The sequence below is a fragment of the Aulostomus chinensis genome, chromosome 13 (assembly GCF_037954235.1).
Source record: "Aulostomus chinensis isolate RoL2024-O1b breed Wild chromosome 13, RoL_Achi_v1.0, whole genome shotgun sequence".
Lineage (NCBI taxonomy): Eukaryota > Metazoa > Chordata > Actinopteri > Syngnathiformes > Aulostomidae > Aulostomus > Aulostomus chinensis.
The window spans coordinates 16,021,029-16,035,654 of record NC_141332.1 but is presented as its reverse complement, the minus strand read 5'-3'; the positions used below and the strand labels follow the sequence as shown (position 1 = coordinate 16,035,654).

General features: G+C 43.5%; 1 protein-coding gene across 4 annotated transcripts in view; it reads left to right on the top strand.

Moving 5' to 3' along the window:
* Positions 1-14,249, top strand: part of jakmip1 (janus kinase and microtubule interacting protein 1) — a 29,322-nt gene extending 15,073 nt beyond the window's left edge. For 2 of the 4 annotated variants that reach the window (XM_086221617.1, XM_086221618.1), the window contains exons 19-26: positions 16-93; positions 1,017-1,226; positions 2,435-2,500; positions 2,697-2,772; positions 2,861-3,424; positions 3,851-4,023; positions 4,369-4,432; positions 4,542-4,748. In XM_086221617.1, coding sequence (XP_086077743.1) covers positions 16-93; positions 1,017-1,226; positions 2,435-2,500; positions 2,697-2,747 — 405 coding nt within the window. In that variant the 3' untranslated portion in view covers positions 2,748-2,772; positions 2,861-3,424; positions 3,851-4,023; positions 4,369-4,432; positions 4,542-4,748. Of the gene's footprint in view, positions 1-15; positions 94-1,016; positions 1,227-2,434; positions 2,501-2,537; positions 2,773-2,860; positions 3,425-3,850; positions 4,024-4,368; positions 4,433-4,541; positions 5,373-5,783; positions 6,246-6,325; positions 7,682-7,768; positions 7,856-7,990; positions 8,147-8,390; positions 8,508-8,771; positions 8,895-8,977; positions 9,035-9,164; positions 9,720-9,932; positions 10,170-11,218; positions 11,898-12,362; positions 12,494-12,581; positions 12,636-12,713; positions 12,856-13,233 lie in introns of those variants that run through there. The other 2 variants (XM_086221616.1, XM_086221619.1) reach the window with 2 other exon arrangements.
* Positions 14,250-14,626: the final 377 nt, after the last annotated feature.

Sequence of the window (14,626 nt, the reverse complement as noted above, 5' to 3'; positions counted from 1 at the left end):
TCACATGTGCTACAGGAGCTGTTCAGTAAGCAGAAGGGATTCCTGGAGGAGGAGCTGGACTATAGGAAGCAGGCCCTGGACCAGGCCTACATGGTACGGAGCCATGAGGGTTTTACCTGCTGAACTTTTTTTTTTTATTAAATATGACAGAAGCTTCTCTAATTGACAAAGTGTTCTCATTTATATTAATTACAACAATAACTGAACTCATGTACAGGGCAATAGTTTTTTGTGGTAAATTAATTGAGGAATCCAGGGTGCAACATCGTCATTTCAGCATGAGACATAAACATTCAAAACAAACACGCTCCATGAGGTAAAATTTGTCACATTGTGTTGGGATACTGCATCTTTTACCAGTGAAGTCTAAATTCTCTGAACAATCTGTACCACCGACTTTGACAAGGTATTCTGCTTCCTTGCCATTGGCCTCATGATCTTCTCAGATGGCCAATCGTTGACTTAATCTCTTTGAGATTAGACATATAATGTGTTTAATCGCGTCCTCTGTGACCATACTCTGAATAGTCCCAGTTTGTGAATAATAAGACCCATCGTAGCCCACTAATTTAAATATGATGCACCCTGAAATCAGAAGGCACTCTCCACATTCTGTAACCTAGCCATTTTATTTGGTCAGTTTTGGTTTTGGTGTGTGTTTATGGTTCCAGTTTATATTGGGTTGGTGAAAGCTTGGGTTTTACATGGAATCAGTCGGGGAGCTGGAGTTCGCCTGCAGAAGAACAACAATAAAGCGCTGTTTGTGTTATTATCTTGTAGTTCAAGCCGAAAACCCCAAAATATAAAGTGGAACAGTGTTCTTCATATCTGCCATGATCACAGTGGAGTGTGTTTGTGTGTGTTTGTGTGCATACTTCTTCTATTTGTATGTGTCCCTCCTTGTGTGCTTGTGCATGTTTGTATGCGTTACTGCATGTGCATGTGCACATCTGTATGTGTGTGTGCTTCTGTACCTGTATGTGTGTGTGTGTGTGTGTATGTGGCTGGCTGTGCAGAGGATCGAGGAGCTGGAGGCCACGCTGTATAGCGCTTTGCAGCAGGAGCAGCCATCGTGCCAGGCGGTGGCCGAGTCGCTGACAGACAGGCAGAGGGAGGAGCTGAGGCTAGCCGTGGACAAGCTGCGGCGTCAGATTCTCCGGCAGAGCCGGCAGTATGACAGTCAGATCTTACAGGAGCGTATGGAGCTCCTACAGCAGGCCCAGCAGGTAAGGCTGATAACAAACCCAGTTAGGTTCCTGAGTCCCGCCCAACTTCAATCTGACCCCTGTTATCTGTCCGATCCACCAAACGTCTGGTGCTATGAAAAAGATGCAGTATCCCTGTGTGTGCAAACTGTAACTCTACCTGTAAGTGCTCATGAGGAAGTGGACGAGTCAAGGAGTGTGACAGTATGACTTTATGTGTGTGTGTGTTTGTGTGTGTGTGAGATGGAGAGAGATTTTGTGTGTTTCATTGTGATCTGAATGTTCCCCACTACCTCAGTGTCCCTCCACTCCACACAGTAGTTTACACCATCCCTTGTACAGTTTGTTCATCAACATTAACAAACATAGCACCTTGAATACAATTAAAATCAGGGTAAACTAACAAACTTGGGCTAACGAACTAACAAACTAACGAACTAACAAACTAACTATACTGTACATTGCAAATGTTCCACATTTTGCAGACAGAAAAGCTAAAAGTTGATTTTCAGTTCAGAGTTCAGTACGATCTCTCAAATTTCAGAGAATATTTTTGAATCTCTTCAGTAACAGTAACCTCCACAGTGTAGCTTGTATTTGATCACCTCTTTTGGTGCCTGACCTGGAGCTGTGTTCTCACCTCAGCAGCCTCTCAGGTGCTTTTTACAGCACTGCCTCATTAACTCCTTCATTTTCATATTCACACATACTCTCACAGTCTGATGGCGGAGGCTGTAAAGGTGCCAAAGAGCAGGAGTCATTTGGGGCTCAGCGTCTTGGTCTGACGGCCATTCTACAGCCTGAGCCATAATAGCAAGACAAACTGCTTGTGTTTTTAAAAGGATGTATAGTTTTAGTATTCATCTACAGTATATATCAATGTGGAACAGATGATTGTACACATTTATATTTTCCTTTATCACCATCAAATCAGTGAAGATACTAGCTCTGACTTTTAACGTTAGCATGTTTTCCCAGAGTCTATGAATCCACTGTTCAGGTTGAAAATCTCAAAAGTGGTGTCGGCATGGTTGTGTCTGCTCTTCAGTTGCCATGGTAGCTCATTCTTATCCAACAAAGAGCTTCCATGGACACAGAGGACATGATGGGAAAGGAACAGAGTGTTTGGAAAAATAGCTTGACAGTCTTCTATAACAAATGTGGATGACTCTGACTGTTGTATTTGAGAATAGTTTGACCATCTAACCTCTTCTGTCTTTGCCCTGCAGAGAATTAGAGAGCTGGAGGACAGGATTGACTTGCAAAAGAGACAAATAAAGGAAATAGAGGAAAAGGTACATGTTGCATTTTTATGATTTTTTTTGTTTGTTTTGTTTTTGCTGTCATGGAAGCTCCTAACCTGACTAAGCAGAGATTTATAAGGGAGGATGGAAGAGACTTTTACTGCACTGATGCTGTGTGTTATCTTATAAAGTTATTGACTCTCTCTCTCTTCTCTCTGTCTTGATTAAACCTCTTGTGTTCCTTTAGTTTTTGTTCCTCTTTTTGTTTTTCTCTTTAGCTTTTATTCTTTGGCCTTAATGAAATGACTGTGGACCCACATCAGGTATCTTCTGTATCCACGTAGTATTTTGTACATTTCTGTAGTATTTTGTTGAGAGGAAATAACTGATTTTTTCTCTCTCTCTTTGAAGGTGCTCTGGAGACAAGCGAGGACAAAACAAAACCTAATTGTTTTTTATGCATTTGTAGACAGCTCATGAAAACCTTATGGCCTTTTTGATAAATGTGCACTTTTTTCAGAAGAAATAACCCGGAATGCAAACATATTTGAAAGTTTAATAAATAACCAGATATACACAAGATGCAAGATTTATTTATAAATGACATCTACTATTGTAGTACTTGGACCTGGAACATGAACCACTGTGAGAAGCATGTGGATTTATGGAGAGGAAACACTGAAATAGAGGATTTATTAAAAGGAGTTGAAGGACCTCTCAGTCTGACAGCGGAAGAGTGCAATCCAGGAAGGAGAGATTGAGGGAAGAGAAGAGGATTACAGGGGGGAGAGATGGTGCAGAGTGAGGGGCTCAGCAAACTGAGTTCCAGCTGGGTCTGGAGAATTCTGGCGAAATCGAGCGTCTGTGGTGTCTCTAAGGAAACCACAGTGCAACAAAGCAGCTAAGCTGAACTCACATGAAACTCGCCTCTGCATGGAGAAGATGAAACTACCACCAGTGGAACACAAAAATCAGGTTGTTATTTAAGCTGGAAATATAATGTTGATTCTTATGTTTACGCGGACATCTTCAGATGAACAATTCTCTGGTTCTACAAGTGTGTGATGTCGGTATTCTTGCTGGTGCTTTTGGCTTTAAACTTTCTTGCTGGCTCACTTTTGACTGTCAGAATGGAAGCATTTGTGAAAAAAATGTACGAGGTGCAGGAGGGGAGGGCGTGATAAGGAGGCAGGGTAACCTGAGAGATACCCATGCTCGAAAGCTTGCTACCAAGCTGTTGACAATGTGAATTATAGATGACTGCATTTTCAAAGATACGCATTGTGCATTTTCTTCCTAAGTCTGTGTTAATGTTCGTATTTTTTTTGTGCGAATGTAGCTAATGCAGAAGGACACACAAGAGGATTACAAGTCTGACACTGTCAGCTTCTGTTTCTTCAGGTAAAACTCACCCAGTGAACTCAAGCTGAAAATGGAGGACAAGATTACCTCTTCAGTGATGGCTGACACCGGAAGCAATTCTGTTACCATGGTAACACTTGGAACTCCCAAAAGCTGCAGCTCTGTGTGACGGATGGTTCAATCATATAGGCCAGCAGCTACCTGAGCAGCAGGTGAGACACGGGGGGAGGAGATCCAGTGACACACACACCCACACACACACACACACACACACACACACACACACACACACACACACGCTATTATACACTCACTTTTGGCCAAGGTGTGATATCATATGTCACACACACACACACACCTGCACACTTGCATGTGAGCATTTTGAAGATTTAGCAACGTAATTAAACCCTCTGGTTAATATGCAAGTGTGTGTGAAATTGGATGCACACATGAGGGACTGTAAGCTTCTCTGTGGTGTGTAGTGGTGGTAGGATCAGAGTTGGAGAGATCAGAGAGCCACAGTGCTATCAGCTGACCTCTTCCTCCTACTTCCCAAGCATGCAACACTCCCAGAGGCTGGATCAGAGGCTCCGCATGCTCACGGAGGAGGTTAAGACCATGGTGAGAATGAATACTGGATTTTCTTTGTGCTGTTGTGCTGTATATTAAAAATTAAACTCTAGAAACGGTTGGAAGGTACATTTCCTTTACATATATTTTTTTCCGTCAGACTCATGAGAAGGAGCGAGGTGAGCGGGTATGGAGAGAGCGACTGCAGCGATGTCAGAGGCAGCTGAAGGCCAAAGAGGACGAGATGAGTCGCCAGTCGCTGTACTTTGAGAACTTTAAGAGCCAACTTCAGCAAAAGCTCAGCCAAGCAAGGGACAGAGAGCAGAGCCTCCAGAAGCAGATCTACACTTGAGAGAAGCAGCTACTGGACATGACTGTGAGTGCTGCCACTGGTGTTGCAACCATCAGTGCTGTCAGAGTCACTGCTGGGACTCTAATACACTGGGAGGAGCAGGAGAGGCTTCCTTCCATGAGAGGAGAAGGGGAAGGAGAAGAAGAGAAAAATGAGGAGAGGAGGAGAAAATGGCCACCAAACAGTGGGAGTGAAGGAGATGGAAGGGAAAAGGCTGAAGCTGGAAAGACAGAAAAAGACAACCAACAGAAATCACAGGAAACCAGGCTGCAAGGGTTCATTCTGAGCCTGCAGGAGGATCTCAAGGTGCTGCTGGAGAGAGAGGAAAACAGGGTGGCTGAGCAGAGGCGGCTGATGGAGCAGCTTCAGGAGGCCCAGGAGAACAACCACTTTCTTCACTGCAAGGTGGAGGAGATGAAGGCAGAGATACAACAAGTGAAGCTGTCTGAAAGCTCCCTGGTGGAGGAGGTGGAAGAGCAAAGAGAGGAAAATCACAGGCTCCAGCACCGGCTCAGGGAACCAACTAACCAAACACCCAGTCAGTCATTCACGAGTCCAAGGACTGGCTCACTCAGCTGCAGCCCGGCTGTTTGTTCTTTTCCCTCCATCAGACTCAATTCAGAGGGGAGTTCTGGAAAGGTACGTATGATATGATAATGAGTGTGTGCTCAGTCTCTCACAAAACTCTTGATTTGGTTTCAGTTAATATATTTTACATTTTACGCTGAAGGGGGCTCAGTAAGAACAAGTATGGATTTACTGATGTTATTATATCCAGTATTATTATTTATTTAATGTCATACATTCTTGTCATATCAAAATAAGCTGCTGCAGCATGAAAAGCATGAATAAATGTGGAGAATGGGGAGTTGAAGCTTTATTCCCAGGATTTAGTGCATTGCATAACACCCCTTTCATTGTAAGTCCCTATAAAAGTGTGTCTAAATAGCTTACTAGCTGACTTAGACATGAATTGGAGTTGTGTAATATTTTATGCAAGCGTTTTATCAGTTTCAAAATTATTTGAATGCCATTTTTTTGCATCTGCAGCTCAGCTTGGACGAAGATGGCCAGCCTCCTGCAGTTTCACTTGTTCACCACCAGGATGCAGCTGCTAGCAAACAAAATGACACAGAGAATCCATTCTCATCTGCCAAATCATCGAGAAGAGACTCAGGCTCCAAATCCAGCCCCAGTCTCCGGTCCCTGTCTGTGGTTTCAGAGACAATAGATGAGTTTAAACTGGGAGCTTGGTGCTCTGGTGGCGTGTTAAACCTGGAGGAGACACCTAGTGAGGAGTCTGATGCACTGAGGGACGCGTTCAGGAGCTTGGGGTTGGGAGAAGATGTTGAGGCTCTCCAGAAGAGATGTGACCACTTAGAGGCTGCCCTGCAGCACACACAGAGTCAGCTGCAGGTGATGCTGCTTGAGAACAATGAACTGAAATTACAACTCGGGAAACAAACCAAGGATCAAGATGGAGAGGCGGTGTGGTGGTCTTCAAGAGAAAAGGTATGTCACGGGCATTTTTTACAACTGATGCTTTCTACACCTTTGACATAACTGATCAAATTCCACTTCTTGGTTTGAAGGCTAGCATAACAACAACCTGTGATGGAGGTTTCCAGTCGTGCCCTGAAGATAACATCACCACTCAGGACAATCTTGTTCAGGCCCTGAATCAAGAGAACCGGGCCTTGGCGGTCCGGATTCAGGAGCTACTGGCTCACATTGAGCTCAGCGAAGGGGAGATGAAGAGCGAGCGATCCCAGCTAAGGGAGCATATTTCTAACCTAGAGGAAGACAGAGTCAGGCTGGAGCAGGATAAACAAGAACAAGGCTGTTTGATCACAGAACTCACCAAGAAGACGGAGGATGACCTGAATTCAATCATGGAACTGCAGCAAAAGTTAAGTGAGAGTGTGGAGCGTAAGGAGGAACCACGGGTTGACACAGTTCTGTGGCAAAGTGAGGGAAGAGCTGGAAGTTTCCAACAGAACAACCTAGAGGAAACTATTGATAATTTGGTGGAGCAGGTGCTAAAAGGGGAAGAACCAAGTGCGATCACATCCTCCATTCCTGATTTGCAACGTAATAACCATGATTTATTGCAAAACAACTCACAAAGCAATCTGCATGTTAGTTCACTGAGTGATCAAGTGGACCAGGTCAACAAGATGATCCAGAGCCTCAAATCAGAACACGAAGAGTTGAGTGGTTCCATTGCTTTTCTCAGAGAGCAGCAAAGAGAAGTGGCCCTGTCAGTCCAAACAGAGACAGAAGAGAAGCATCAATTAACTCGGACGGTTTGGGGGCTGAAGGAGGAGACAGACAGTATCTCTATATCTCTGGATGGTCTGAAGCAAGAGAGGGAGCATTTATCCAGGAGAGTTTGTGGGTTGAAAGATGAGAGAGAGCAGCTTAATAGGTCCGTGAGTGTTCTAAAAGAAGAGAAAGAGAAACTGCTAGATTCACTTTCTAGTGGGAAAGAGGAACTAAATCGAATCATGCAATCACTTCAAAGTTTGCAGACCGAGAGGGACCAGTTAAACCAGACAGTGCTCAGTTTGAAACTGGAGAGAGATGAACTTACAAACTGCACCAAAGGCCTTAAAGGACAGAGAGATCAGGAACAATCATTCTTTATTTTACAAGAAGATCAAAACAAGCTGCTGAAGTCAGTAAGCAGTCTGAATGAAGAGAAAGACAGACTTGAACATTCAGTTAGTCAATTGAAACAGGAGGAAACACAGATAATGCTAACCGTTGAAGCCCTAAAAGAGTTAAAAATCAGCCTTCGAACCGGCCTCGACAGCCACACACAGGAGATGAATCAGAATCAGCATCTGCTGAATCAAATCAATGAGGTGGCATTTAAGACGACAGAGACCCCCGCTGAGATGAATGATTATGCCGCACACAGAGAACGGACTAAAATCTCTGTAAAGGTGTGTGATGAAGGACTTTTAAAGTGTTTTTAATCATTCAAATATCTGTTATCCACTATGGATCATCTTCTGTTGTGATGAAAACAGGAGCAGAGTGATCTGATGAAGGAGGCTGAAGCTTTACGAGGTGAATTACAGAGGTCACAGGGAGAACTGGACAAGAAGAACACAGAGGTGAGGTCACACAACTCGCCTCCTTCCCTTTTTTTTTTTTTACTGTGTATAACTTGTAATACGGATGAAATTAAGAGAACAGCACACTAATATTTTAAGATGACTCTTATGTGTTTCACTGTCTCCACCTTACAGACCAAAGGGCTGCAGAGTGAGTTGTGTCAGTCAGAAATCAGACGGGAGGAGGCAGAGAGGCAGGCGGCCCAAGCAGCCGACAAGGTGAAGAGACTGACGCATTTAGGCCATGAAATGGAAGAAATAAGCATGGAAAATAACCGCCTCACGAACCAGGTAACATAACGATTGAAAGGTGCCAGGAAGCTTCAGCTTGCTATATCTATATATCTTTCATTGCCATTTCTGAAAGAAGCATCTACCCTCTGTAACCCTCTTGCAACCTTAAAAAAGCTCTTAAAATGTCTGTGAGCTTCTACTCTGTTGTACCAAGAAAAGACCACCTTTCTCCTTCAGCTGCCCCGCAACATAAAGACATTGTTCCTCTGTTAGACCTGATCGTCAGTTGCATGTGCTGCAGGTGAAGCAGTTGCAGAGTACAGTGAGAGTCCTGGTCAAGGAGAAGACTGATACGGAGTCTCTGAAGGCACAAATAGAGGAACAATACAACATCGTGACAGCTCAGCTCAAAGCCAAGGTGAGAAATACTGCCTGTTTTCTTTTGTTACAACATAAATGAACTCCAAGTGCCAGCATGAGGCTCCGGTATGAATTTGTAAAATGTGTTGACAACAAATACAGCTCATTTCTCCTCGATCGCCCAAAATCAAGCTAGCAGAACTATACCAGACATTCGTGGATGTACTTGATGATATACACACCATCCACATCTTGTATTATAATATTGTGTGTGTGTGTGTGTGTGTGTGTGGTGGTATGTTTGTTTTAAAACGCTACACAGACGGTGGCTTTAGAAGAGCTGAACTCTGTATACATGGCTCTGAAAAAAGGACGAGGGAGCGGGGAGGATCTGAACACTGTTCTCGTATCCCTCCGAACACGTTACAATGACATCAGAGCAAAGGTTGGCCATCGATCACCTTAAAATCATTTCAGCCAAGAACTGCTCTGTTCTGTCCTATTTTAATGCGTTTATTTTGTTTGTAGTATGATGCACTCACGAAAAAGAAGAGCCAAGCAGATTTAGACACAGCTCCTTTAAAGGTGAGGAAACACTGACATTCCTTCATCACAATACACAGTGTTGACACACACTATTGATGTGTCATTCAAACCTCAGTTTGACTGCTGCCAGCAGTTGATTTTAACTGACAGATATTTCATACAATGACAGGCCAAGATTTCATGCCTGGTGGTAAAGTGTCAAGAGAGGAACAGTGCATTGGTGCAGATGATGAAGGCCATGCCGCGGCACGACTGCGTGGACTCCGCGCTGACGCAGCAGGTGGAGCAGCTGCTCAGTGACGCTGCGCTGGATGATTACACTGCAGCTTTCACACAAGGATCCGACGCTAAGACCCTGGATTACACGGGTGGATTTACTCCAGGATTTATCTTAAAATTTAAGGACAACACCAGTGGACTCAACCCTGATCACACCTACTCTGCTGCTGCTGCTGCTCTCTCACCTGTCAACCACCAAGAAATTATAACACAATCTGGAGGTGAACGCAGAGAAGAAAAAAGTGCTAAACAGTCTTTTAAAGTTGCCACAGAGTCCACAACAAAGTTAAAAGACTGCAGTAGTGATGTCATATCTCCACAAGCAGTAATACTAGAGAGAGACAGCAACTCACCTGTGCCAAGTTTGCAAGAGAACACAAGTGTCAAGGTGGAACCCTCTCCTAATCCTACACTGGAGGCGGGCTTCAGCACCAGTTCAGTACAGGTGAGATCACCTGGCTTGAATTAATTAAAGTTATGTTTTATTTTTGACACATTAAAATATTTTTTTATTACAGTTATGGAAAAATCCAGTTTTCTCTTTTCACAGTCAATTAGACAATAACATACGTCTACATAAAATCAAAATATTCCAATTGATTTCTCTATTTATAGTTAGAATGTTTAAATTGTATTTTCTATCTTATCCACTACACAGATGTCTCCTCCTGCTGGTGAATCAGATAAATGTCCAGACCGGAAAGCTGAGTCCTTCCCAGTTGCAACTAGTTTGTCACAGTCCAGTAGACCCTCCTCGAGTCCTGCACCACCCCTCCAAGACCCTCCTGTCAGTCTGACCAGGATGCTCGTCAGTCCGGCCAGGAGGCTCAGCAGTCCAGAGAAGATCCTCAACCTACAAGAGCAACTGCAGCAGACTCTGACGAGCAGCTATCAGGTATAAGAGCCCGTGGTTACAGCAGGAGCTGTTGCTGGTCTTTTGACTGATTTTTTTTTCTTAATTAATTTCTACTGACTGAATAGGTGGTGGTTGTCAAAGGTCATTTTGATTGAAAATCAATTTTTTCAAATCAGTAAAATTAGTTTTAAACAGCCACCACTGTCTGATATGCATCCATCCATCCATTTTCTATCTCTTATTCCTGTTAAGGGTTGCGGGGGGGCTGGAGCCTATCCCAGCAGCCTTTGGGTGTGAGGCGGGGTTCACCCTGGACTGGTTGCCAGTCTATCGCTATAGACCAGGGGTGGGCAATCGTGTGCCAACCAAACACTTTAACAGGTGATTCCACTGATTAACACACCTTCAGCCACAGAAGAGTGTTAATCAGTGGAATCACCTGTTAAAGTGTTTGGTTAGAAGGAAAACCTGCATACACACGGCCCTCCATGGCACATGATTGCCCACCCCTGCTTTAGACAGACAGCCATTCACACTCACAGCCACACCTACGGTCAATTTAAAGTATCAATCAGCCTCGTCCCCTCTTGATGTCTTTGGACTGTGGGAGGAAGCTGGAGTACCAGAGAGAACCCACACAGGAACAGGGAGAACATGCAGACTCCACACAGAAAGATCCCGCGCCCGAGCCGGGACTCGAACCGGAGCCTTCTTGCTGTGAGGCAACAGTGCTAACCACTGCACCACCGTGCCGCCTGTCAAATATTATATTTCTAAATTTATTTGGGAAATTAAAACATAAACAAACTTTTTGTGCTACAGAGTAATAGAAGGTCAGCCCAAATCTGAATCATCTGAGGCTCCTCAAAGCCTGTCAGATCTTTCCCTTCTTTCAGCATTGAGTCCAGATTTTTAAACATTTTTCTTCTTTTTCTTTTAGTAATCCTTGTGTTTTTTTAAGTTCACAGGGCAATTAAAAAGCGGAAATTATATGTATTCAGAAGTATCCTATAATTATGTACAATGAGAAATCTAAATAGATCTTACATTAGAATATGTCTGATAAATATGTTTCTCTTCCATCAAAGGCCCCAGTAAGCAGAGGAAGAGGACAGCAGCCCAGGACGTGTCAGTCATTTTCAGCTCCTGCCTCCTCTCAGACGAAGCAGCAGAGCCTCCGAGTCACTAGTCCACCTCTCCCAGTCATCGCCGCTTCCTGCCAAGCTAAGCACACTCCAGCAGTCCCAGCTAAACCTGTTGCTAAGAATCCGTCAACCCTCTTCAATGCAGTCGCCTCTAGATCTGCTAATGTTGCATTCGGCCACAATATGTTGACTAACCGTCCCTCCAAAGCCGTCCTGTCTAGCTCTTCCAACTTCACCAAAGTAGATTCAAGCAAACCCGCCTCAAGCAGTGGCATGAATATACCAACACCCCTCAAACAAACGATGCAAACCACGACTATTCCTGGTGAATCTAATGACGATCATACAGCTTCATCTCCTAGAACTCCAAGGACTTCAACCTTAAACCCCTCAGAAAGGAACCCAAAAATCTTAACAGCTTTTGACACAAATCCAGACACCACTGCCTCAAACACAGCTGCCCCTAAAGCTGATATTTATAAGCTCGAGAGCACAGCTCCTGCATACGACGGCCTCCTATGTACAACATCCCTTATTCAGTCTGCTCATCGTTCTCCTGAAAGGTCCTTGACGTCGACCAGAAAGTCTCCAGAGATGACCAAACCACTGAGACCACAGCCAGGTAATGTACCTCTTCTATAACGGACAGTATTTATCCTGAGAGACCGGGTTTAAAATTCTGATTGCAGTTTTGTTTTTGGGTTATTTTTCACATGTGATTGGCCTGACAAGTAAATGTGTGTAACAGCCCCTCAACATAATGCTGCTTGTAGAATATTAGTTTTTGCCAGCATTCAGCTGCAGTTTGACTGTATTATTCCTACATATACACCCTGTTCCGTTTCTGAGTCTCATAAAGTAGAATTTCATATTCCAGTGCAGATTCTGGCAGTTTGATTTGAGTCTTGTTTACGGCGCACATAACACACAAGAGAGTGCGTCTGTAGACTTTTACTGAATCATTTGTATTTTATTGTCACCCCAGTGTGTTCTTGAATTTATTTACGGAGATAATAAAACAGAAGGGATTGTGTATTCTTGTAAATCATCGCACTTGACGACAGTGTCTGTGTTTGATTTCTTCCAGAGGCTCCTGCAGAGGTTCGTTCTGTCGAAGTCATCAAAACAGTGGGGCAGAGCAGCCTCATGATTGGCTGGGAGAGGCCCCCCCTCGACGAGCTCGGCTGCAGTAACGGCACATTTGTGTATGGATACAGGGTAGGCAGAACAGCCCTGCAGGTTTATGTATTCTCTTTACAGATGTATTTGTCTAAAAGTGTTTGTGTTGTTGGGTTTATTTAATCAGGTATTTGTGGACGGGGACTTCTACAAGTCTGTCATGAGCTCAGCGTGCACCAAGGTACGAGGCCCTTGAACTGGAACTTAATCGCCGTTTCTAAGCACATCCAGTTAAACCAACTGTGCATTGTCTCTGCAGTGCGTTCTGGAGAATGTTGACCTGAGTATCCCAGTTCAGATCGGTGTGAAGACACTCGGCTCTAATGGTCTGACTTCACACAGTGTCTGCACTTTGTATAGCTCGTCAGTCAGGACAGACCACTGATCCACACTCATGACAAGTAAGGCGAATCGATAATTCCTAAAATCACAGTCGAAGAACAACAATTTTGCTCTTTTTATAGTACAATGATGTGCCAAGGTCTGTTTTTGCTGAAAGGTTTGATATTTGTCATGGCATGAAGTCCCCCTTTAAAACAGTAAATTCTGAGTTCAAATGCTCCAACTGCCTCATCCTTAACCCTTTACCTTCTTAAGTTTTGATTCATGTTTTTAGATTAATTATGGGTATTTTTCCTTGCTTACATACTGCATTCAAATTTGGTGTTGTACCTTCATCATGCTCCAATTAAGAAAATATGCTTTATATGACATGATTAATTCCACAACCGCTGCATATTTATGAGATAGCTTGTGTGTTTGTGTGTGTGCATTTATAGCTGCAGGTCTCTGAGACTCCCCTCACCTCAATCACAGGTGAGCATGAGGGAGACACCCACCTCTCACACTTCTGGGCTAACCTCTACATGCAAAGCTCAGGTCGACCAATCAGAAGTCTCCATCTCACATGGTTGCTACCATCCAATGAGCATCAATATTGACTTGTGGCTGAATACTGGATCTCAAACTGGTTACGTGGAAACAAAAGAAGAACCGTGGTTGTTGGAAGAACTTCCTATTGGATAGATAGAAAGTCATGACTGCCAATCAAAGAAATTCTGACAAACTGTCTAAGTGTCACTCATGAACAAAAGTTTATCTCGCCAACACCAGTCACATAGTCAAAAGCTGCCTGTGACACCAACGTGTAGGGATCCAGATCTGTTTTCACACTGTGGTCAACAACGAGAGATCACGTGACTTCTCAATGTTGCTTCGATGAAGACCTCCGCTGCTGCCTCTCTGGATGTTGTGACATTAATTGCCGGCAAAAGGGGAAATGCCGTTGTCATGGCAACACATACAGTGTCATTCTACCCAAAGGTCATGGGGAATTTTGACACATGAAGCCAAATATAAGAAGAGATAATTGACTCCAAAGACTGTTTCCTGCTCCTCGAGGCTCTTACGGGATTACACTGAACACAGATGTTTTATTAGTTCTGATATTTGCACACAGTCACTACTGAAGTATAAAAGGAGGAAAAAAAAAGAGAAAGATTATCACTGATATTTTTTGTAACCTATATTATAAAAGTAAAACAATGGGTGTATACTAAAGTGTACTATTTATGTTTTTTATTTTAACACTTGCGTCTATTATTAGATGTAATGTTTGCACGCTTGTTTTGTTTGTTTTATAAAACTTTCATAACACTTTTTTTGCTACTTAACGTACGGGTGTGGAGTAACCATGGTGCAGCAAAGGTATTTTTCTATTAGCAACTGATATTATTGATTTCCCATTGATTCCTCACATCTGTGCAAAGAATAAATGTTCATTTGATAACCGTCAGCAGTGTGTGCAGATTAATGCTTTAGAGTGTTACATTTAGGAACCTAACCATAAATACAGGTCATACACACATTTCTATGAGTTAACATTCTCAAGAGTAAAATTTGGTCTTATTAATTTTACACAGTGGACACTAGGTGGCAGCCACTCTTGTTATTGAATGAAAGTCATTAACTTTGAGTGCAACACAACACTGCCAGTGTATCCGCATCTTTTCACCTGACAGGTGCTTTCACGGGAGATTTACGAGTGTGCGTGCACGTGTGTTTGTGCTGCTCGTGTGCGTACTAAGACGACGACTCTCGTCATTCAATACAAAGAGGGCACACCACCAAGATCTGAAAGCATCAAAGACGATGCATCAGCAGCAAAGAGCA